A 23,164-nucleotide genomic window follows, 5' to 3' on the forward strand; every position below is an offset into this window, starting at 1 on the left:
TGACTAATATGATACATGTGGGAGTAAAATGGCTCGAAGGACATAAGAAGCTGCTCCTTATATGGGTATGGGTGCTCCGGCTTCAACATTCTGCAAGTGAAGATGGCTGCTAAGTTTGTAAATGACACAAAGAGAGGTAGGAAAGAGGACATATGGAGTCTACAAGGGGATATATTGAATTTTAAAGCCTTGAAATTTGACTTCAGCTCTCATTGTCATAACAATAAACAGCTAAAAAAACGTAGGTTAGAAGCAATGTTTACCCTATAAGGCACAGGAAAACTGGTCCAATGATATAAATGGCAGTAATGGATCAAGAGGTTCAAAAAAAATGTTGAAGACTGGAAAAGTTTTAGAATGCAAAGGAGCCCAAGGTGTTCATAAAGAGTATAATGATATATATGTGTGATCTTCTATAGTTATGTCAAAAGGAAATGATTAAGATAAAGTTTACTCTGAGATCTTCTAAACTGAGGCAGAAGAGATTATATTAAATAAATGGAAAACAGAATAGAAATTAAATATTCTGCATGTACAAGAACTGTACAAGATGATTAACTTGCACTTGAACCAGTAATAGACGAATATCCTTGTCGGGGAGTTTATTAGTTCTTCCCAGGAGAGTTTAAACTAGATTAGCAGGACACTGAGCAAAAAAAGTAATTGGATAATGGACAGCCTGGGAGAACAGGTTTAATAATCAGAATAACCAGGGTACATTTAAGGGAAGGGAAGCAATACTAATTTAAACTGCAATCAGTTCAATGCATGAGGCTTAATATATAATGTGGATTACTCCGTCTGTGGGTTGGCTCTGGGGAATGATATGTTATAGCTGTAAACAGAAACATGGCTGCGGGAGGAGGGATTTGGGGATTGATGTGCCTGTTCCATTTTTGATCTTTTTTTGCGGGGAAGTGGGATTTAGGGGCTGACGATCGTGCTGTCTCTTTTTCTTTCTTGGTTTCATGGCCACATGGAGAATTGAAGAATTTCAGAGTTGTATACTTTGACAATAAGTGAACTTTTGAATCTTTGAACCCTTCATGCCCTGACCAATCAAGAATCTATCAACTTCTGCCTGAAATATACCCAATGGCTTAGCCTCCACGTTGGTCTGTGGCAACGAATTCCACAGATTCACCACTCTCTGGCTAAATAAATTTCTTCTCATCTCTATTCTAAAAGGATGCCCCTCTATTCTGAGGTTGCGTCCTCTGGTCACAGACTCTCCCACCAAAGGAAATATCCTTTCCACCTCCACTCTATCAAGGCATTTCAATGTCTGATGGTTTTCAATTAGGTTGCCCCTCTATCTTATGAATTCTAGTGAATACAGACCCAAGCCAGCAAATGCTCTTCATATGACAAGCTGTTCAATCCTAGAATCATTTTTGTGAACCTCCTTTGAACCCTCTACAATGTCAGCATATCCTTTCTAAGATAAGGGGCCTAAAACTGATCACAAAACTCTATGTGAGGCCTCACCAGTGCTTTATAAAGTCTCAACATTACATCCTTGCTTTTATATTCTAGCCCTCTTGAAATGAATGTTAACATCACATGTTATAATAGTCTATCATATAACCATATAACAATCACAGCACGGAAACAGGCCATCTCGGCCCTCCTAGTCCGTGACGAACTCTTAATCTCACCTAGTCCCACCTACCCGCACTCAGCCCATAACCCTCCACTCCTTTCCTGTCCATATACCTATCCAATTTTACCTTAAATGACACAACTGAACTGGCCTCTACTACTTCTACAGGAAGCTCATTCCACACAGCTATCATTCTCTGAGTAAAGAAATACCCCCTCGTGTTTCCCTTAAACTTCTGCCCCCTAACTCTCAAATCATGTCCTCTCGTTTGAATCTCCCCTACTCTCAATGGAAACAGCCTATTCACGTCAACTCTATCTATCCCTCTCAAAATTTTAAATACCTCGACCAAATCCCCCCTCAACCTTCTACGCTCCAATGAATAGAGACCTAACTTGTTCAACCTTTCTCTGTAACTGAAGTGCTGAAACCCAGGTAACATCCTAGTAAATCGTCTCTGCACTCTCTCTAATTTATTGATATCTTTCCTATAATTCGGTGACCAGAACTGCACACAATATTCTAAATTTGGCCTTACCAATGCCTTGTACAATTTTAACATTACATCCCAACTTCTGTACTCAATGCTCTGATTTATAAAGGCCAGGGTTCCAAAAGCCTTCTTCACCACCCTATCTACATGAGACTCCACCTTCAGGGAACTATGCACTGTTATTCCTAGATCTCTCTGTTCCTCTGCATTCCTCAATGCCCTACCATTTACCCTGTATGTTCTATTTGGATTATTCCTGCCAAAATTTAGAACCTCACACTTCTCAGCATTAAACTCCATCTGCCAACATTCAGCCCATTCTTCTAACCGGCATAAATCTCCCTGCAAGCTTTGAAAACCCACCTCATTATCCACAACACCTCCTACCTTAGTATCATCGGCATACTTACTAATCCAATTTACCACCCCATCATCCAGATCATTTATGTATATTACAAACAACATTGGGCCCAAAACAGATCCCTGAGGCACCCCGCTAGTCACCAGCCTCCATCCCGATAAACAATTATCCACCACTACTCTCTGGCATCTCCCATCTAGCCACTGTTGAATCCATTTTATTACTCCAGCGTTAATACCTAACGAGTGAACCTTCTTAACTAACCTTCCATGTGGAACTTTGTCAAAGGCTTTGCTGAAGTCCATATAGACTACATCCACTGCCTTACCCTCGTCAACATTCCTCGTAACTTCTTCAAAAAATTCAATAAGGTTTGTCAAACATGACCTTCCACGCACAAATCCATGCTGGCTACTCCTAATCAGATCCTGTCAATCCAGATAATTATTAATACTATCTCTAAGAATACTTTCCATTAATTTACCCATCACTGATGTCAAACTGACAGGTCTATAATTGCTAGGCTTACTTCTGGAACCCTTTTTAAACAATGGAACCACATGAGCAATACGCCAATCCTCCGGCATAATCCCCGTTTCTAATGACATCTTAAAGATCTCCGTCAGAGCTCCTGCTATTTCTACACAAACTTCCCTCAAGGTCCTGGGGAATATCCTGTCAGGACCCGGAGATTTATCCACTTTTAAATTTCTTAAAAGCGCCAGTACTTCCACCTCTTTAATTGTCATAGGTTTCATAGCTTCCTTACTTGTTTCCAACACCTTACACAATTCAATATCCTTCTCATTAGTGAATACCGAAGAGAAGAAATCGTTCAAAATCTCTCCCATCTCCCTCGGCTCCACACATAGCTGACCACTCTGATTCTCTAAGGGGCCAATTTTATCCCTCACTATCCCCTTGCTTTTAATATAACTGTAGAAACCTTTTGGATTTACTTTCACCTTATTTGCCAAACCAACCTCGTATCTTCTTTTAGCTTTTCTAATCTCTTTCTTAAGATTCCTTTTACATTCTTTATATTCCTCGAGCAATTCCTTTACTCCATGCTGCCTATATCTATTGTAGACATCCCTCTTTTTCCGAACCAAATTTCTAATATCCCTTGAAAACCATGGTGCTTTCAAACCTTTAGCCTTTCCTTTCAACCTAACAGGAACATAAAGATTCTGTACCCTCATAATTTCACCCTTAAATGACCTCCATTTCTCTATTACATCCTTCCCATAAAACAACTTGACCCAATCCACTCTCTCTAAATCCCTTCGCATCTCCTCAAAGTTAGCCTTTCTCCAATCAAAAATCTCAACTCTAGGTCCAGTTTTGTCCTTCTCCATAATTATATTGAAGCTAATGCTATTGTGATCACTTTCCTTTTATTTCTTCTGTCAAACTGTATGACCATACACTTCCTGACACTGTATTCCATCTGTCACTTTGCCCATTGTCCTAATCTGTCTAAGTCCTTCTGTAGCCTCTCTACTTTCTCAAAACCATCTGCCCCTCCACTTACCTTTGTATCGTCTGTGAACTTTGCAACAAAGCCATCAATTCCACCATCCAAGTCATTGACACATAACATTGAGGGACACTTGAAAGAAGCGATCCCTGTGGGACACCATATGTCACCGGCAGCCAATCAGAAAAGGCTCACTTTATTCTCATTCTGATACATTTGACTTTATCACCATTGCATGGTGAATGCTATCATAGTATGATCACTGCCACCTATGGGTTTCTTTAACTTAAGCTGCCGAATCAAATCCGGTTCATTATACAACACCCAATCAGGCAATGCTCTGTCTGTGCTAGTATCTTTCCTCTAATCTTGCTAAGTAGCCTCATGTGTGGCACCTTGTCAAAAGCTTTCTGAAAATCTAAGTATACAACATCCACCGATTCTCCTTTGTCTATCCTGCTTATTATTTCCTCAAATAATTCTAACAAGATTTTTCCTTAAGGTATTCATGCCCTCTGCCTCTCTGCCCCTTAACACAGGAGCCCTCCCAGGGCTGTGTCCTGAGTCCCCTCCTCTACTCCCTATATACCCACGACTGCCTTGCCACGCACAGCTCTAATCTGCTGATCAAATTAGCAGATGAAACAATATTGATAGGCCTTATTTTTAACAACTCAGCCTATGGAGAAGTCAACACCCTGAGACGGTGGTGCCAAGAAAACAACCTGTCCCTCAATATCAAATAAGTGAAGGAATTGATCATAGATTAGATGAGGAACGGAGATGCACCAGCCCTTATTGACATCAATGTAACTGTAGTTGAGAGGCTGAGTAGTTTCAAATTCCTAGGCATACACATCACCGAGGATCTCACCTGGACTGTACATGTCGGCTGTGTGGTGAAAACAGCACCAAGTGCCTCTTTCACCTCAGACAGCTGAAGAAGTTCAGCATGAGTCCCCAAATCCTCAGGACTTTCTATAGGGGCAACATCGAGAGCATACTGCGTCACCACCTGGTACAGGAACTGTACTATCCTCAATCACAGCCCAATGCATCTGTGGATGTGAACTTTCCTCTATTCAGGATGTTTACAGCAGTGGCCTGAAAAGGTCCTGAAGGATCATCAGGGACTGCAGCCACCCCAACCACAAACTGTTCCAGCTGCTACCATCTGGCAAACGGTACTGCTGCATTAAGACCAGACTACGGGACAGCTTCTTCCACCAGGCCATCAGATTTATCAATACACATTGATCTGATTGTATATCCGACTGTACATTGTATCTCACGGTACATACACGTATACTATTGTAGTGTCTGGGCAATATCCTCGCATATTTCCCCTCTTTATTGCTTGTACATTGTGACATTGACACTATAAAGGCTTTTATTCCCTTGAATGTGAGAAATAAAATAAATAAAATAGAAATACAAATACAAGTACCCTAAAACAACATCCTTAGCAACTGACTCCATCAACTTCCCAGCTATTCAGGTCAGACTAATTGGCTTATAATTTCCTGTTTTCCATCTCCCTTTGAAGAGTGGAGTGACAATTGCAATTTTCCAGTCCTTTGGAACCATACCAGAATCTAGAGATCCTTGAGAGATCATTAGTAAAGCCTCCACAATCTCATCAACCACCTCTTTCAGAGACACGGGGTGTAGTTCATTTGGTCCAGGTGACATATCTACCTTTAGTACTTTCAGCTTCCCAAGTACTTTCTCCCTAAAGTTTGTCCCCTGGGACTCTCAAACGTCCAGAGCCATGGTATTACAGGAAAGATACTAGCATGGATTGGCATGAGGCAAAGAGTGGAAATTAAGTGAGCCTTTGCTGGTTGGATCAGTGTTGGAACCACCTCTTTTTATGTTATATGTCAACTATTTGGACGACTGAATTGATGGTTTTGCGGATAATACGATGATAGGTGGAGGGGCAGGTAGTGCTGAGGAAGCAGGGAGTCTGCAGAAGGTCTTACGACAGATTAGGAGACTGGGCAAAAAAGTGGCAGATGAAATACGGTTGGGAAGTATTTGGTCATGTCATACATGTAAAAGGAATAAAAGTGTAGATGATTTTCTAAACGGGAGAAAATTCAAAAATCTGACTTGGGAATCCTCATACAGGATTCACTAAAGGTTAACTTGCAGGTTGAGGCAATGGGAAGGAAGGGAAGTGCAAACTTAGCAGTTGTTTTGAGAGGACTAGAATATAAAAACAATGATGTAATACCAAGGCTTTATAAGGAACTGGTGAGACCTCACTTGCAGCATTGTGATCAGTTTTGGGCCTCTTATCTAAGAAGGATGTGCTGACATTGGAGAGGGTTCAATGGAGGTTCATAAAAATGATTCCAGGAATGAAAGGCTTTTCATGTGAGAAGTGTGGGATGGCTCTGGCCACGCAGTCACTGGAATTTAGAAAGATAAGTGAGAGATCTCATTGAAACCTATTGAGAGCAAAGAACAACCTGAAGTTTGATTGATTTAAGGGCCTGGCTAAAATGAAAATGTTGGCCATGGTCCAAATCAAGGCAGTTTGATTCCGGCCCAAGAGCGTAGTGAAAAGGCAAAACCTGGGTCTGAGAACAAGGAACGACTGAGGTTTGTACGATTTAAATGCCAGGCCAGATTGAAAAGGTCAGGACGTCGGGGTCAGAGGCAAGGGATTGGCCAGTTCAGCTCATTACTCTGAGAGGATTATTTGTCTCTGCGCAGAACTGGGTGGGACTGAACTGGTTTGGCTTGGCGATGACCGGCTACATGGCTGCAGACTAACCACAAAGTATATTGCAGATGCTGTGGTCAAAGCAACACTTACAACACGCTGGAGGAACTCAGCAGGTCGGGCAGCATCCGTGAAAATGAGCAGTCAACATTTCAGACTTACTTCTGTGAGCTTCATTTGTTTGCTTTCTTTTGTAGTTTGCCCAACCTATTTTTTCCTGCACATTGTATATTTAACAGCCTTTTTAATGGCTGCTATTGGGCTTCCTTGTTTTGCGGCTGCCTGTAAGGAGACGAATCTCAAGGTTATATATAGTATGAATCTCAATGTTGTATATACTATACATACTTTCATAATAAATGTACTTCGAACTTTCAATGTTGAAGTTTGAATGTTGAAAAGCCTAGATAGAGCGGATGTCAAGAGGATGTTTCCTATGGTGGGAAAGTTGAGGGCCAGAGAGCACAGCTTCAGAACAGAGGGATGTCCATTTACAATGGAAATAAGGAGGAATTTCTTTAGCCAGACTCTGATGAATCTGTGGAATTTGTTGCCACGTGCCCCTGTGGAGGCCAGGTGTATTTAAGGCAGAGGTCGATACATTCTCGATAAATCACAGTGTGAAAGGTTACAGGGAGAAGACAGGAAAATGAGGTTGAGAAGGAAATGGATCAGCCATGATCAAATGGTGGAGCAGACTGAAAAGGCTAAATGGTTTACATAAGAACATAAGAAATAGGAGCAGGAGTAGGTCATCTAGTCCATCGAGCCTGCCCCACCATTCAATAAGATCATGGCTGAACTGTCTGTAAACTCAGCTCCATCTACCTGCCTTTTCTCCATAACCCTTAATTCCCCTACTATGTAAAAACCTATCTAACCGTTTCTTACATATATTTAGTGAAGAACCCTCAACTGCTTCCCTGGGCAGAGAGTTCCACAGATTCACAACTCTCTGGGAACAACAGTTTCTCCTCATCCTTAACATAGGACCTTTAACAGAGCTGATATACAAAGGTGACCTTGGGGCCCAAATCCATAGTTTCCTGGAAGTAGCTACACAAGCTGATAGTGTAGTAAACAAGTCCTGATGAAGGGTCCTGACGAAGGGTCTCGGCCTGAAACGTCGACAGTGCTTCTTCCTATAGATGCTGCCTGGCCTGCTGCATTCTACCAGCATTTTGTGTGTGCTGCTTAGTACATGGCACACTTGCTTTTATTTATCAAGGCACTGGGTTCAAGTTAGGAATTTATGTTGCAGTTCTATAAAATTCTAGTTAGGCCACATCGGGCCCCTCACATGCTCTTCAAAACACTCTCTTCTCATCTTAAACCTATGGCATTTGCATGTCAGTTTCTATTTTTTTCCACTGGACGAGATACATTATCTGAGTGGAAGCAGAACCTCTCATGACATTTAATAATTCTATAGGCATCACACAAAAGGCTATGGATCAAGTGCTGAGAAATGGAATTAGAGTAGATGACGGTCAGCACTGAAAATACTGAAGTTTCTGTGCTGGATGACTGTATAAAAATCCTGTAAACTCTCAACAGACTTGGCATCATCTCCAGAAAGAATTTTAGATTATATATTTATTTAAAGATACAGCATAGAATAGGCCTTTCTGGCACTTCAAGCCACAGTGACAGCACCCCCGATTTAACCCTAGCCTAATTATGGGACAATTTACAATGAATTAACTTACCTTTGGACAGTAGGAGGAAACCGCAGCACCAGGAGGAAACCCATGCATTCCACAGGAAGGATGTACAAGCTCCTTACAGAGGACTCCAGGATTGAACTCTGACGTCCCAAGCTGTAATAGCATCATGCTAACCACTACGCTGCTATAGTTCTGACAAAGGATCTTTGATCGATAATGTAAACTCTGTTTCTCTCTACAGAGATGCTGCCTGGCTTTTGACTCAACTAGTAATTCCACTGCAGACTGTTCATGACCATCAACATTTCTACACTACATTATCTTGCTCTCTTAAATTTTCCTCACTAGGAACTTATACTGAGTTGAGAAAGACGATAGATGTTTACAATTGCTAATGAGCATAGAATGAAAAATCTCTTGTCTAAAAATTTAATTCAAAATCTCAACTGAAGTAGATAGAAAACTACTTTCAGTTAACAATTACATCTGTTTAGAATAACTGTTACAGCGAAACAATGCTTTTTTTTGCATTTAGAATCATTGGATAATTTTCCCAAATAGATTTTTCTCGTTTGATATACAACAATTAAAAATAAAGTAAAACAGATCATTGTTTTAGGTATTCCTAGGGTAAGACCATAAGACAAAGGAGCAGAAGTCGGCCATTCAGCCCATCGAGTCTACTCCGCCATTTCATTATGAGCTGATCCAATCTCCCCTTTAGTCCCATTCCCCCGTCTTCTCACCATAACCTTTGATGCCCTGACTACTCAGATACCTATCAATCTCTGCCTTAAATACACCCAATGACTTGACCTCCACTGCCACCCGTGGCAACAAATTCCATAGATTCACCACCCTCTGGCTAAAATTTTTTTTTTCACATCTTTGTTCTAAATGGGCACCCTGCAATCCTCAAGTCATGTCCTCTCGCACTAGACTCCCCCACCATGGGAAACAACTTTACCACATCCATTCTGTCCATGCCTTTCAACATTTGAAATGTTTCTGAGGTCCCCCCTCATTCTTCTAAACTCCAAGGAGTACAGTCCAAGAGCGGTCAAATTTTCCTCATACGTTAACCCTCTCATTCCCGGAATCATTCTAGTGAATCTGCTCTGAACCCTCTCCAATGTCAGCACATCCTTTCTTAAATAAGGAGCCTAAAACTGCACACAGTATTCCAAGTGAGGTCTTACCAGTGCCTTACAGAGCCTCAACATCACATCCCTGATCCTATACTCTATTCCTCTAGAAATGAATGCCAACATTGCATCCGCTTTCTTCACCACCGAATCAACCTGGAGGCTAACCTTAATGGTATCCTGCACAAGGACTCCCAAGTCCTTTTGCATCTCAGGGAATTCTCTCCCCATTTAAATAATAGTCTGCCCGTTTATTTCTTCTACCAAAGTGCATGACTGTACACTTTCCGACATTGTAATTCATTTGCCACTTCTTTGCCCGTTCCCCCATGTCCAAGTCTCTCTGCAGACTCTGTTTTCTCAGCACTACCAGCCCCTCCACCTATCTTTATATCATCAACAAACTTAGCCACAAAGTCATCTATTCCATAATCCAAAACATTGATATACAACATAAAAAGAAGTGGCCTCAACATGGACCCCTGTGGAACACCACTGGTAACCGGCAGCCAACCAGAATGGGATCCTTTATTCCCACTCTCTGTTTCCTGCCAATCAGCCAGCGCTCTATCCACATATGTAATTCTCGCGTAATTCCATGGGCTCTTATCTTGTTTAGCAGCCTCATGTGCGGCACCTTGTCAAAGGCCTTCTGAAAATCCAAATGCACAACATCCACTGCATCTCCCTTGTCTAGCCTACTTGTAATTTCCTCAAAAAATTGCACTAGGTTTGTCAGGCAGGATTTTCCTTTAAGGAAACCATGCTGAGTTCTGCCTATCTTGTCATATGCCTCCAGGTACTCCGTAACCTCATCCTTGACCATCGACTCCAACAACTTCCCAACCACCGATTTCAAGCTAACAGGTCTATAATTTCCTTTTTGTTTTCTTGCCCCCTTCTTAAATAGCGGAGTGACATTTGCAATCTTCCAGTCCTCCGGAACCAGGCCAGAATCTATCGACTTTTGAAAGATCATTGCTAATGCCTCCGCAATCTCCACTGCTACTTCCTTCAGAACACGAGGGTGCATTCCATCAGGTCCAGGAGATTTATCTACCCTTAGACTATTCAGCTTCCTGAGTACTTTCTCTGTCGTAATTGTGACTGCGCATATTTCTCTTCCCTGACACCCTTGAATGTCCGGTATATTGCTGATATCTTCCTCAGTGAAGACTGATGCAAAATACTTGTTCAGTTCCTCTGCCATCTCCTTATCTCCCACTACAGTTTCTCTAGCATCATTTTCTATCTACTCTCACCTGTCTTTTACTCTTTATATACTTGAAAAAGCTTTTAGTATCCTCTCTGATATTATTTGCTAGCACAATACAATACCCAATCCAGTACAGCCGATCCCGTAGTGGGCTCAACAACCAGCTGTTCTAAAAAGCCATCCCTTAGACATCCCACAAATACTCTTTCTTGAGATCCAGGGCCAACCTGATTTTCCCAATCCACTCGCATGTTAAAATCCCCTACAATTATCATACCACTGCCCTTCTGGCAAGCCTCTTCTATTTCCTGTTGTAATTTGTAGTCCACATCACTGCAGCTGTTTGGAGACCTGTAGATAACTGCCATCAGGGTCCTTTTATTCCTGCGATTTCTTAGCTCAACCCATAAAGATTCTGTACCTTCTGAGCCCATGTCACCTCTCTCTGATGATTTAATATCATTTCTTACCAATAAAGCCAGGCCACCCCCTTGGACGTTCAGCTCCCAGAGACATGCATCCTTTGGTCATGTCTCAGTGATGGCCACAATATCATACCTGCCAATCTGTAACTGTTCAACAAGATCATCCACCTTATTCCTTATGCTGCGTGCATTTAAGTATAACACCTTAAGTCCAGTATTTGGTACTTCTTGCATTGATTGCACTGCAATTCATCCCAGTGGCTGCAGATTTGCTCCATCACCTGCCTGTCCTTCCTGACATCCTTACTGCTCACTACCTTAGATCTATTTCTGCTTTCCCTCTCCTCCGTCCATCATTCCAGTTCCTATCCCCGTGCCAAATTAGTTTAAACCCTCCCTAACAGCTCTATTAAATCTCCCCGCCAGGATATCGGTCCCCCTAGGATTCAAGTGTAACCCATCCTTTTTGTACAGGTCACACCTGCCCCAAAAGAGGTCCCAATGATCCAGAAACTTGAATCCCTGCCCCCGCTCCAATCCCTCAGCCACACATTTATCCTCCACCTCATTCCACTCCTACTCTCACTGTCGCGTGACAAAGACAGTAATCCCGAGATTACTACCTTTGCCGTCCTTCTTCTCAACTGCCTTCCTAACTCCCTATATTCTCCTTTCAGGACCTCTTCCCCTTTCCTACCTATGTCATTGGTACCTATATGTACCACGACCTCTGGCTCCTCACCCTCCCACTTCAGGATATCGTGGACGCGATCAGAAACATCCCAGACCCTGGCACCAGGGAGGCAAACTACCATCCGGGTCTCCTGATCGCGTCCACAGAATCGCCTGTCTGACCCCTAACTATCGAGTCCCCTATTACTACTGCCTTCCTCGTTCTTTTCCTACCCTTCTGAGCTACAGGGCCCGACTCTGTGCCGGAGGCACGGCCACTGCTGCTTCCCCCAGGTAGGGTGTCCTCCCCAACAATACTCAAACAAGAGTACTTATTGTCAAGGGGTACAGCCACTGGGGTACTCTTCCTGACTCTTCCCCTTCCCCATCCTAACCGTGACCCACTTGTCTGCCTCCCGTGGCCCCAGTGTGACCACCTGCCTGTAATTCCTCTCTATCACCTCCTCACTCTCCCTGACCAGACGAAGGTCATCGAGCTGCAGCTCCAGTTCCCTAACACAGTCCCTTAGGAGCTGCAGCTCAGCGCACCTGGTGCAGACGTGGACATCCGGGAGGCTAGGAGACCCCAGGACCTCCCACATCCGACACCGAGAACAACAAGCTGCCCTCACACTCATACTTCCCCTTTCCTCAAATAACAGGAAAAATCAAAAACTAAACCTACCTTGTCTCGCCCGTTTCCGCCTAAGCCCGTTGAGCCCAAGCCCTTAAGCCTACACTCTGTTCCTGGCTCACTCTGCTGCCCGCAAACGACACTGCCCGCTGTATAAGGCTGTGTCCTTTTTAAATCTTCCCTGCTTCACTGCCCGACGTCACATGCCTGCGCAGTCCTGCCTCTCTTAACTCCTATGAGAATAAGAAAAAATCACAATGGCTCCCGCTGCACTCCCGTTCTGATTCTCCGACTTCCTTCTTGAAATGAAAAATGAAGGAAGAGGAAGGGTACCTGAATATCCTGAACTGGTGCTACCTGTATTAGTTGCTACCTTCCTTCTCTAATGCTGAAAAGCTTTCCTGCTGCCATGAATTTTTGTCTGAGGTCATAGCATGAAATTTCTGAACTCTTGTGGGGAGGGTCAGAGGTCAGTGGTCATGCAAATTGCCACCAACACAGGTGATCAGGTTAATACTTCCCAAAACCTCCTTTTCAACCCCATTTTCTCCCTCACCCTTCCCAACCTACACAGGATTGTGGTTTTACTTTCCATCAGCTTGGAGGAGGGTGGAATTAGCAACATCGGACAATTCTGTAACAACCTTTGTATGATCTCTCAGCCAGGAGAGAACCAGCATTTGAGGTGCAAAATTTCTTTCATCAAATCAGAGATTCACAGAGTGCAGGAGATCATTCACGCCATGGTGTGTGTGCCAGAGTTCTGAAAGGCCTATGAAATGAATCACCATTTTCGATTAAGTATTGATTACGTTAGTGTTAAATTTATTTCTACCATTCTTTTTTGCATGTTTTCCTGATCACAAGTTATTTTCCTCTTGCAATCCTCATTTCACAGATAATTAGTACTTCTATGTCCTCTATTACTGGAAGTAGCTTCAGGTTCACCCTAACAAGATCTTCTTCACTCTTTAATCTTGAGAACATATGCAACAGTTACCATGTGAAAATAAAATGCAAAATTCAGGCAGCAATGACAAACGTTTGCAATTCTATTTCTGAAACACTAACATAGGTTTAGAATAGTCCTCAAGCTTACTTTTCACTCTTCATTAATTTACTTTCCAGAGCTGTCAGGCAAATTAGGGTTAAACTATAAAACGTCAGCAAAAACCAGTTCTTTCACAGTGAGATCATTCTAACACTCAGCAGTAAATAATAAGGACATAAACTAAAAAGAATGTTTAATTTTATCATACTGTTTTGGAAAGTAATAGAAATTACTCAGAATCACTATTTAAAAACATTCTAAATATATAACATACAAACAAGTGTATGCATGATATAAACCTCTTTCTTCCTTACTTCATCTGACTTTCAACATTCTAATCCTTTAATCGTCTACTTCATCTCCTTATCAAGAGATTCCAATTCCATATTTATGCCCCTTGCCTCAACTGCTCTGGGTGAAAGGAAGTGATTCTAGTACTCCCTGTGTTATTAGTGAATATCTTACAATGATAATCTTAATATCACTCATCTACATGTAAGAATAGTGGGGCAATGGTCAAGCAAAAGTTTCTAATTACATTACAGACATGCACCTTCACAATCTATGAATCTGTTTGTTTTTAAAACTGTGACATTTCTTCAAAGGAAAACAAGTTGTGCACTCTATCAACAGCTGACTTTTTAATTAAGAAGCACTTCCCATAACAGCCATACCAACACAAAAAGATGTTAAGTTTTAATGAAGATCAGATGCCTACCTTCACTGGCAGCGGCATTCTTTGTGGCTTTGGTCAACGTGTGATCAGTGCTTGAACTTATGTCGGATGAAATGCTTGAGCTGCCTTTGCCTAACACAAAAGGATCAGATTCAAGACCATCAAAACAGTATCAAGACCATAAAAAGACAAATAAAGCACTGCTAAGCCCAGTAGTGAAACTCAATGAAAGAATAGGCAAGGAAGCAAATCCTCTATATGTTTCATACCAACTCCAACCAACTTCTAACTCACTAGCAGTAAGAAAAAGCAGTCTATATGATGTCCACAGGTATCGGGAGACTTAAAGCTGTGGTTCCAATGAAAATAGTTTCTGTTGGCATCTTTCAGAACTTACTATGATACACCACAAATCGCCCACTTTATTTATTTTTTTTCTTTACAAATCTTTTTATTATTGTTATTATTCAAAAATAACACAGGTACATCAAAGTAACAATACTTACAATGCCTCAAAAAAAAGAAATTATCTTAAAGATTGAAAATGTTTGTGAATAAAAAAACCCTACTAAGCAAGAAGGGTGTGAAAAAAAAGAAACCCATTGGGGGTACAACCCCGGAGCCGTGCATCATCCAGAGAGCTTCTAAAAATAAACATCAAACCGCCAACAAGAAAGAAAGATATATTAAAAAAAATACTTTTTGTGCCACAGTTTCACGCCAGTACTCTGAGAACTTTGCAAACACGGGATAAAAATATTGTTTCTAACAATGACAGTCCTGATGCTGTAACCTGTGGCTGAGGCCAGTATATAGCACACAAGAAGGACATTCAACTTAAGATGCCATACTGGCTGCATGTGAGAACAATCCAACCATACAACATCCTCACTACAACCCTGCAAACACCATCCTTTGTGATGGCATGTGTGCCTTCATTGGTTGGGGCATTGAGTGTAAAAGTTGGGATAGCAGAGAGCAGAGGCTTAACATGAGGAAAGTTTAAAGAAGATTTGCAAGGTAAGCATAATTTGGCATCATGTTTGGCACAGGTACCATGAGTCAAAGAGCTTGTTCCTGCACTGTATTCTCCTACATTCTAGTAGTGCTATGATATTAAAATTTCATCTATCCAGTATTTCAACTATCAAAGTGGTAGTCGTGATGCATCTAGTGCAGTGGTGAAGTGGGCAGTGCTTATCATTCTCACTTTCAGCTTCCACCACTGGCTAGCAATCTTGCAAAAAGGAGAGCTGAATGTTTTAAATTTCTCCTTACCAGTACATAGCCTCACCAACAGCAAGCCTTGTGCAGTGTCTCCTCACTGGTGACACATGGAAAGTGAACTCCTATCGGACACAGACAGAGGATGGGGAGGAGGTCTGGCCTCTGCACATGTAGCATGCAGGTCCGGTGTGTGGACATGCCCTGGTGCTCATAAACCAGATCCCTAGCTAAGGGTAAATAGCTCCATTGTCTTGTGGCAGCCTTGGGAAAGATGAAGGCTATGGGAATAAACCCAGACAGCAAATCAGGAGTGGAGCCACTAAGGCAGCTGGACGTTATTGAACATCCTTCTGGCAGCTCCTGCAGCCAAGCTGGTGCCAAATGTATCGCTTCATAAGCTTTCCTTTGGACTACACTTGTGAGGCCGAGAGGGGGACCTTGACAACCGGGCATCTCAGGATCTCCATACCTCCGTGATCATCACCCATTGTCCTTTGAAACAGATGGATGCCAGCCACAACCACCTTCTGCACAGTCTTCCCTGGTTAAGGCAGATGCGAAATATGCCTTTGGTCCCTTCATAATATCCTCAAAATCAGTGTGCACGCTCCCATATTTGTCCCTAATAGGCCAGATTCCTTCATACTTGATTTCCAGCTAGCTTTTCTAGTCTATGTACTGCACCTACACAACAAGGTCCCAATTCTAGAGTAACTGATAAGCCTCTTCTACCTTCAATTTGTTTTTATATGAAGAGTGGTATCCAGAAGAGGATACAATTCTCCAGTTATGGCTGTACCAGTATTTTTATAAAGCTTCATCATGAATTAAATGGATTATGCAGATATACCTCCAGATTTTACTTCTGTTGTACCTTTTCACAATCATGGCCTCCAGTTTATGAGTACCTTTTCTCATTTATCCTAACACAATGTAGAACTTCACATTTTTCCATCAGCCAATACCTGGGTGTCCTTTTTCTACAGGTAGCCATGAAACAAAGAAAGAAAATCATGGTCCCATTCAAAGAAAAACATCAAACACCCAACACGCAAAAAAATAACAAATCCAGCAGCATTGATCAAGAGGGAGAGAGAGACCATTTGAACACAGGGACCTTTCAACACTAGCAGCAGCAGACAAAAGGGAGAGAGAGACTTTCACATGCAGACACCTTCCTCCAGCTGGTAGACAGTGCCGAACACCAGCTTGCCTTCTGCATTCGCCGTGATGATTTCAGACACCCTCAGCACTTTAATGAGTGAAATCAGCAAGGAATTTTAGCACCGGGTTCCCCACAAACATTCGGTGTGCTAAACACGTTTAGAGGCGGTGCCCATCCGTCCACGCTCCAGGCCAGTAGCAACAGTGCTTCCCGCCGGCCGCGCGAAGGTGTCACTACATTTAGGCGACTGATGACCTCGCGAGGGTTCAAGTTCAACAGTGGGCGTGACAGGAAATGAGGAAAGGTGCAGCTGACTCACATTGTTTCCTCGCAGCCCGGTGGTTGGGGACCACTGAAGTTCACTGTGTAGTGTGTGCCGGGGGAGCTACACACATGCGCTCTGGGCAGAAAGAACAGAACTAAAACCCCACAACCCGGAAACAATCTCTCAACAGTATTTGTGTATTTATTTTTCTTTTTTTTTCAGGATCTACTGGGAAAGTCTCAAAGATTGACCAGTCGATCACAATCGACAGGTTGGCGACCACTAAAATACATCATTGTCAGAGAACAACCTATCCCTACCTCAATTCACACTTGTAATACCCTTTCTGATACCATCAAAATAGGTCTTTCCCCAGTTTATAATCTCAACCCACAGCCCAGACTTATCTTTTTGCATATATACTATGAAACTAATGGCATTATGATCCCCTACACAAACTTCTGTCACCTGCCTTGTCTCATTCCCAAATAGGAGATCTAGTATCACACTCTCTCTAATTGGGACTTCTATGTATTCATTAAGAAAACTTCCTGAATGTATTTGACACTCATTCCCATCCAACCCTTCTACAGTATGGGAGTCCTGGTCAATATGTGGAAAATTAAAATCACCTACAATCACAACCTTAAATTTCTTGCAACAGTTAGTAATCTCTCTATAAATTTGTTCCCCTAAATCCCGAGGACTTTTGAGTGGTTTACAATACAATCCCATTAATGTTGTCATAACATTCTTATTCCTCATTTTTACTCATAAAGCCTCACGAGATGAGCTCTCTAGTCTGTCCTGAATGAACATTGCTGAAACATTTTTCCTGACTAGTAATGCCACCCCTCCCACTCTGTCATGCCTAAAACAATGGTACCCTGGAATATAGAGCTGCTAGTTCTGCTCTTTCTGTAACCAATTCTCACGAATGGCTACAATGTTATATAGCACATGCTGATTCAGACCCTGTTCGTCTGCCTTTCCTACAATATTCCTTGCAATGAAATATACAATAGCAAACCTTCCTGCTCGGATTGTAGTGTTCTCACACAGGTGTAAAAACTCTGAACTAAACACCAAGTATAAACCGGAGTTAATGAGGCGCGATCCCAGTAAGATTAACCGTTTACTGTTCTCTCTTCCACATTAACGTATGGTGCAAACTGTTGATAAAACAATACAAAATATATACAGTATTTGTTTCCTTCTTGGCATCACATTTACATCATAAATACTTGGAAAAATAAAACTACAACAAACTAAATTACATTAAAGTACAACATACAGTCAGAATCTACCTACACCATCAACTGGCTTTAAACACACTTCACACAAACTACCCGCAACTCTTTAAATAACAAAGAACATAAACTTTACCAACCATCATTACTTTTAACAGAAACTGTGTTAACCTTTTTACTTCAACATGTCAATTATCTTATGAACTTACGGCATTGCTTCACTGATGTTTCTAGTGCGTAGAAAGAAAACTTTTCTCACGCTGATCCTGCACACACAAGTCCCCTCCTTCCCGTTTCTCCAAACCGGTATTTTCCCGCAGGACGCAGCGAAACTGGGTGTGATGTCATCACATGCCGTGATATATCACAGACAACAAATTTACTTTCAACAACCTTAACTTTAACTAGAAAATTATTACAAACGAGTTACTAAAGCGAAAATATAATAAACTAAACGAATGCCTTAAGGGCAACACAAGGATATTAGCCCTCCTCCATTTCAGGTGAAAACTGTCCCTTCTGTACAAGTCCCACCTTTCCTGGAAGAGAGGCCAGTGATTCAAAACTTCCCTCCATGCTAAACTGTATGATCTCATCTTTTAACTTAGCACCTAACTTCCTGAATTCAGTTTGCAAGACCTCTTCACCCAACCCCTTTCTGCACCCACTCCAAAGCCTCAATATCATGGGGTGGTCAGAACTGTGTGCAATTCTCCAGATGCAGCCTAATTAGAGTTAAATAAAGCTGCAACATAACTTCCTAACTTTTGAGCCCAATTCTTCAACTACAAAAGACAAGCATTCCACATGCCTTCTTCAGCACCCTATCAATCTGCATAGTCACTTTCAGACAGCTATGAACCCAGACCACAAGATCCTTCTCCTCATCAGCACTATTAAGGGTCTTGTCCTTAACAATGTGCGGTCTCTTTAAATTTAACCTACCAAGTTAGCAACACTTCACATTTGGCTGAGTTAAACTCCAAACTTCTATAGATGTACGGTGGCGAATATATTTGCTGATTGTATCACAGCCTAGTGTGGAAACACCAATAAGTTTGAGAGTAAAGGCCTACAAAAGGTAGTGGATACAGCCTAGTCCACCACAGGCAAAGCCCTCCCTACTGCTGAGAACATTTACACTGAGCACTGTCACAGGAAAGCAGCACCCATCACCAAGAACCCTGACTATCCAGGCCATGCTCTCTTCTTGCTGCTGCCATCAGAAAGAAGGGCAGGAGCCTCAGGAGCGAAACCACCAGGTTCAAGAATAGTTATTACCCCTCAAACATCAGACTCTTGAACCAAAGGGGATAACTTCACCTGCCCCATCAATGAACTATTTCCACCACGTATGGACTCACTTTCAAGGACTATTCATCTTATGTTCTCAATATTTATTGCTTATTTATCTATTATTATTATTATTATTACTTTATTTTCTTTTTTTAATTTGCAGTTTGCTGTCTTTCTTTTCTTTTTCAATCTTTTTATTATTGTTATTAATATCAACAAAATACAATTGATACATAGATAATGGGATTACAAACATACACATTTCAACTGCACATGAAAGAATACATAAGCAATGATTACAGTATAAATGAGTATTCCCAAATCATGAACGATACAATATACAAATAAACAAGGCAAATCTAGGTATATCATAATAAGTAATTTTAAAAAAACAGAAAAAAGAAAAAGAAAAAAAATATGCAAAAAAAAACTAATCTAATAATCTAATAGCTAACAAGGAGGGAAAAAAAGGAAAAAAGAGAAAAGAAAAAAATATGCAAAAAAAACTAATCTAATAATCTAATAGCTAACAAGGAGGGAAAAAAAGGAAAAAAGAAAAAAGAAAAAACTGAAAAAAGGAAAAAAAAGGCTGTTTATAATGTCTCACAAAAATACAAAATCATCAGTGTCGTCAACTCCGATCCTCTCAACATATATAAAATCAAAACTGGAAAATCAAACAGGCTTGAAACAGGGTCATATTTCATCATATGAAAATATTGAATAAATGGTCTCCATATCTTTTCAAATTTAATAGAAGTATCAAATACACCACTTCTAATTTTTTCTAAATTTAAACATAACATAGTTTGAGAAAACCAATGAAATACAGTAGGAGGATTAATTTCCTTCCAGTTCAACAAAATAGATATTCTAGCCATTAGTGTAAGAAACGCAATCATTCGACAGGCGGAAGAAGATAAATGAAGTGAGTCCATCATTGGTAAACCAAAAATTGCAGTAATAGGATGGGGTTGAAAATCAATGTTCAATACCACAGAAATAATATCAAAAATATCTTTCCAATATTTTTTCAAAAGCGGACACGACCAAAACATATGAGTTAAAGACGCTATTTCAGATTGACATCTATCACAAATAGGATTTATATAGGAATAAAAATGAGCCAATTTATCCTTGGAGATATGGGCTCTATGTACGACCTTAAACTGTATTAATGAATGTTTGGCACATATAGATGATGTATTAACTAATTGAAGAATTCTATCCCAATTCTCAATAGGAATAATAAGGTTAAGCTCTCTTTCCCAATCATTTTTTGTCTTATAAAGGGGCTCTGAACGTATCTTCATAATTATATTATAAAGTTTTGATATAAGCCCTTTTTGAAAGGGGTTTAATTCAAACAAACTCTACAAAATACCTGAAGACACAAAATTTGGAAAAGTAGGAAGTACAGTAATTAAAAAATGCCTAGTCTGTAAGTATCTAAAAAAATGAAATCTAGGCAAATTATATTTGTTAGATAATTGCTCAAAAGACATAAAACAATTATCCAAAAATAAATCAGAAAATCGTAGTAATCCCTTAGTCTTCCAAGCCGAATAAGCTTGGTCTATAATTGAAGGGTGGAAAAAACAATTGGATACAATAGGAATATTTAAAACAAACTGAGTCAACCCAAAAAATTTCCGAAATTGAAACCATATACGTAAAGTATATTTAATTATCGGGTTGTCAATTCGTATCGGCAATTTAAAAAGAGCAAAAGGGAGAGAAGTCCCCAAAATAGAACCCAGTGCAAAACCTGGTACCAATTTAATTTCCAGGCTCACCCAATGAAGGATAAAAGATTCATCCCAATCTTTCAACCAACATATCAAATATCTAATCTTAACTGCCCAATAATTAAATCTGAAATTAGGCAATGCTAGTCCACCTTCCTTCTTTGCCTTCTGTAAGTATATTTTACCTAACCTGGGATTTTTATTCTGCCATATATATGAGGAAATTTTTTTAATCAACATTAGTAAAAAAAGATTTTGGAATAAAAATTGGTACCGCTTGAAAAATATATAAAAACTTAGGTAAAATAACCATCTTGATAGCATTAATCCTACCTATCAGAGATAAAGATAATGGTGACCACTTAGTAAACAAGCATTTAATCTGATCAATTAAGGGTACAAAATTAACCTTAAATAAGTCTTTATGGTTTTTTGTAATTTTAATCCCTAAGTAAATAAAAGAGTCATTAACTAATTTAAGAGGTAAGTTTCCATAGATTGGGACCTGTCTATTTAAAGGAAACAATTCACTCTTATTAAGATTTAATTTATACCCAGAAAAGCCACTAAATTGAGCCAACAATGATAAAACTACAGGAATAGATTTCTCAGGATTAGAAATAAATAATAATAAATCATCTGCAACGCAGTTTGCTGTCTTTTGCACATTAATTGTTCAGCCATCCTGTTGGGCGTAACCTTTCATTGATTCCATTATATTTCTCTTATTTACTGTAAACAGTCACAAGAAAAATTATTCTCAGGTTTGAATATAGTGACTATTATATACTTTCATAATAAACTTACTTTGAGTAAGATCCTTGCAGAACAGCACTAATCACAGACCTCCATCTGGAATCAGTCCCTTTGATCACCACCCTCTGTCTTCAAAATGACCAATTCACCAGGCATCTTAACTTTCTGGATGAGCCTCCCATTAGGGACCTTGTCAAACACCTTCCTAAAATCCGTGGAGATGACACCCACAGCTCTACCTTCATCAATCACCCACATCAACTCCTCAAAAAACTCATTCAAGTTAGTAAGGTGCAACTTGCCCCGCATAAAGCCATGCTGACTCTTCCTAATTTCTAAATGCATATAAATACTATCCATACACCATAAAACCTAGGAGAAGGATCAGGTCATTTGACCCATCAAGTCCTCTCCACCATTCTATCAGATGATTTATTATCCCTCTCAATTCAATTCTCATGCCTTCTCCCCATAACCTCTGATTCTCTGATTAATCAAGAACCCATCCACCACTGCCTTAAGTATACCCAATGACTTGGCCTGCACAGCCATCTGTAGTAAATAATTCCACAACTTCACCTCTGGCTAAAGAAATTATTCCTCATTTCTGTTCTAAATGGATATTCCTCAATTCTGAAGCTACGTTCCTCACACACTCCTCATATGTTAACCCTTTCATTCTTGGGATTATTCTCATAAATCTCCTCTGGACTCTCCAAAGCCTGAGCATGGCATATATTCTCTAATTTTCATATCCTCTCAAAATGAATGGTAACATTTCATTTGTCTTCCCTACCACAAACTCAGCCTGCAAATTAACCTGGAATTCATTGCCAGACATACTGTAGAGGCCAAGTCTTAAAATATATTTAAAGAGGAGGCTGTATGGCTCCTGATTAACTAGGGTGTTAAAGGTTATGGGGAGAAGGCAGGAGAATGAGATTGAAAGGGATAACATTCAGCCATGAAAGAATAGTGGTGCAGACTTGATGGGCCAAATGGCTTAATACTGTTCCTATGTCTCATGATCTTTACTGCTTCCTTAGGCCAAGAATTCCACAGATTCACTACTCTCCAGAAAAGGAAGTTTTTTATCTTCTCCATTTTAAATCTATTCCCCTGAGTCTTGAGGTTAAATCCCCTCCAGTAAAAACAGCTTTCCTGCCTCTATCTTATCTGTCCTTTTCATAATTTTATTATGAGTGCTTAGCATAACACTACATTATAGGTGACCTGGGTTCAGTTTCTGTCACTGCCTGTAGGGAGTTTGTACATTCTCCCATGACCAGGTGTTTCCTCT

At 40.6% G+C, this 23,164-nt stretch overlaps 1 protein-coding gene across 7 annotated transcripts in view; it reads right to left on the bottom strand.

Annotated features, from left to right (window-relative positions):
• Positions 1–23,164, bottom strand: part of fbxl7 (F-box and leucine-rich repeat protein 7) — a 185,045-nt gene that overhangs the window by 71,691 nt on the left and 90,190 nt on the right. For 6 of the 7 annotated variants that reach the window (XM_059945694.1, XM_059945693.1, XM_059945691.1 and 3 more), the window contains one exon: positions 14,200–14,289. The exons of the other annotated variant lie outside the window; for it this stretch is intronic. In XM_059945694.1, coding sequence (XP_059801677.1) covers positions 14,200–14,289 — 90 coding nt within the window. The remainder of the gene's footprint in view (positions 1–14,199; positions 14,290–23,164) is intronic. 7 annotated transcript variants of the gene reach the window in all.

This window comes from Hypanus sabinus, chromosome 20 (assembly GCF_030144855.1).
Source record: "Hypanus sabinus isolate sHypSab1 chromosome 20, sHypSab1.hap1, whole genome shotgun sequence".
Lineage (NCBI taxonomy): Eukaryota > Metazoa > Chordata > Chondrichthyes > Myliobatiformes > Dasyatidae > Hypanus > Hypanus sabinus.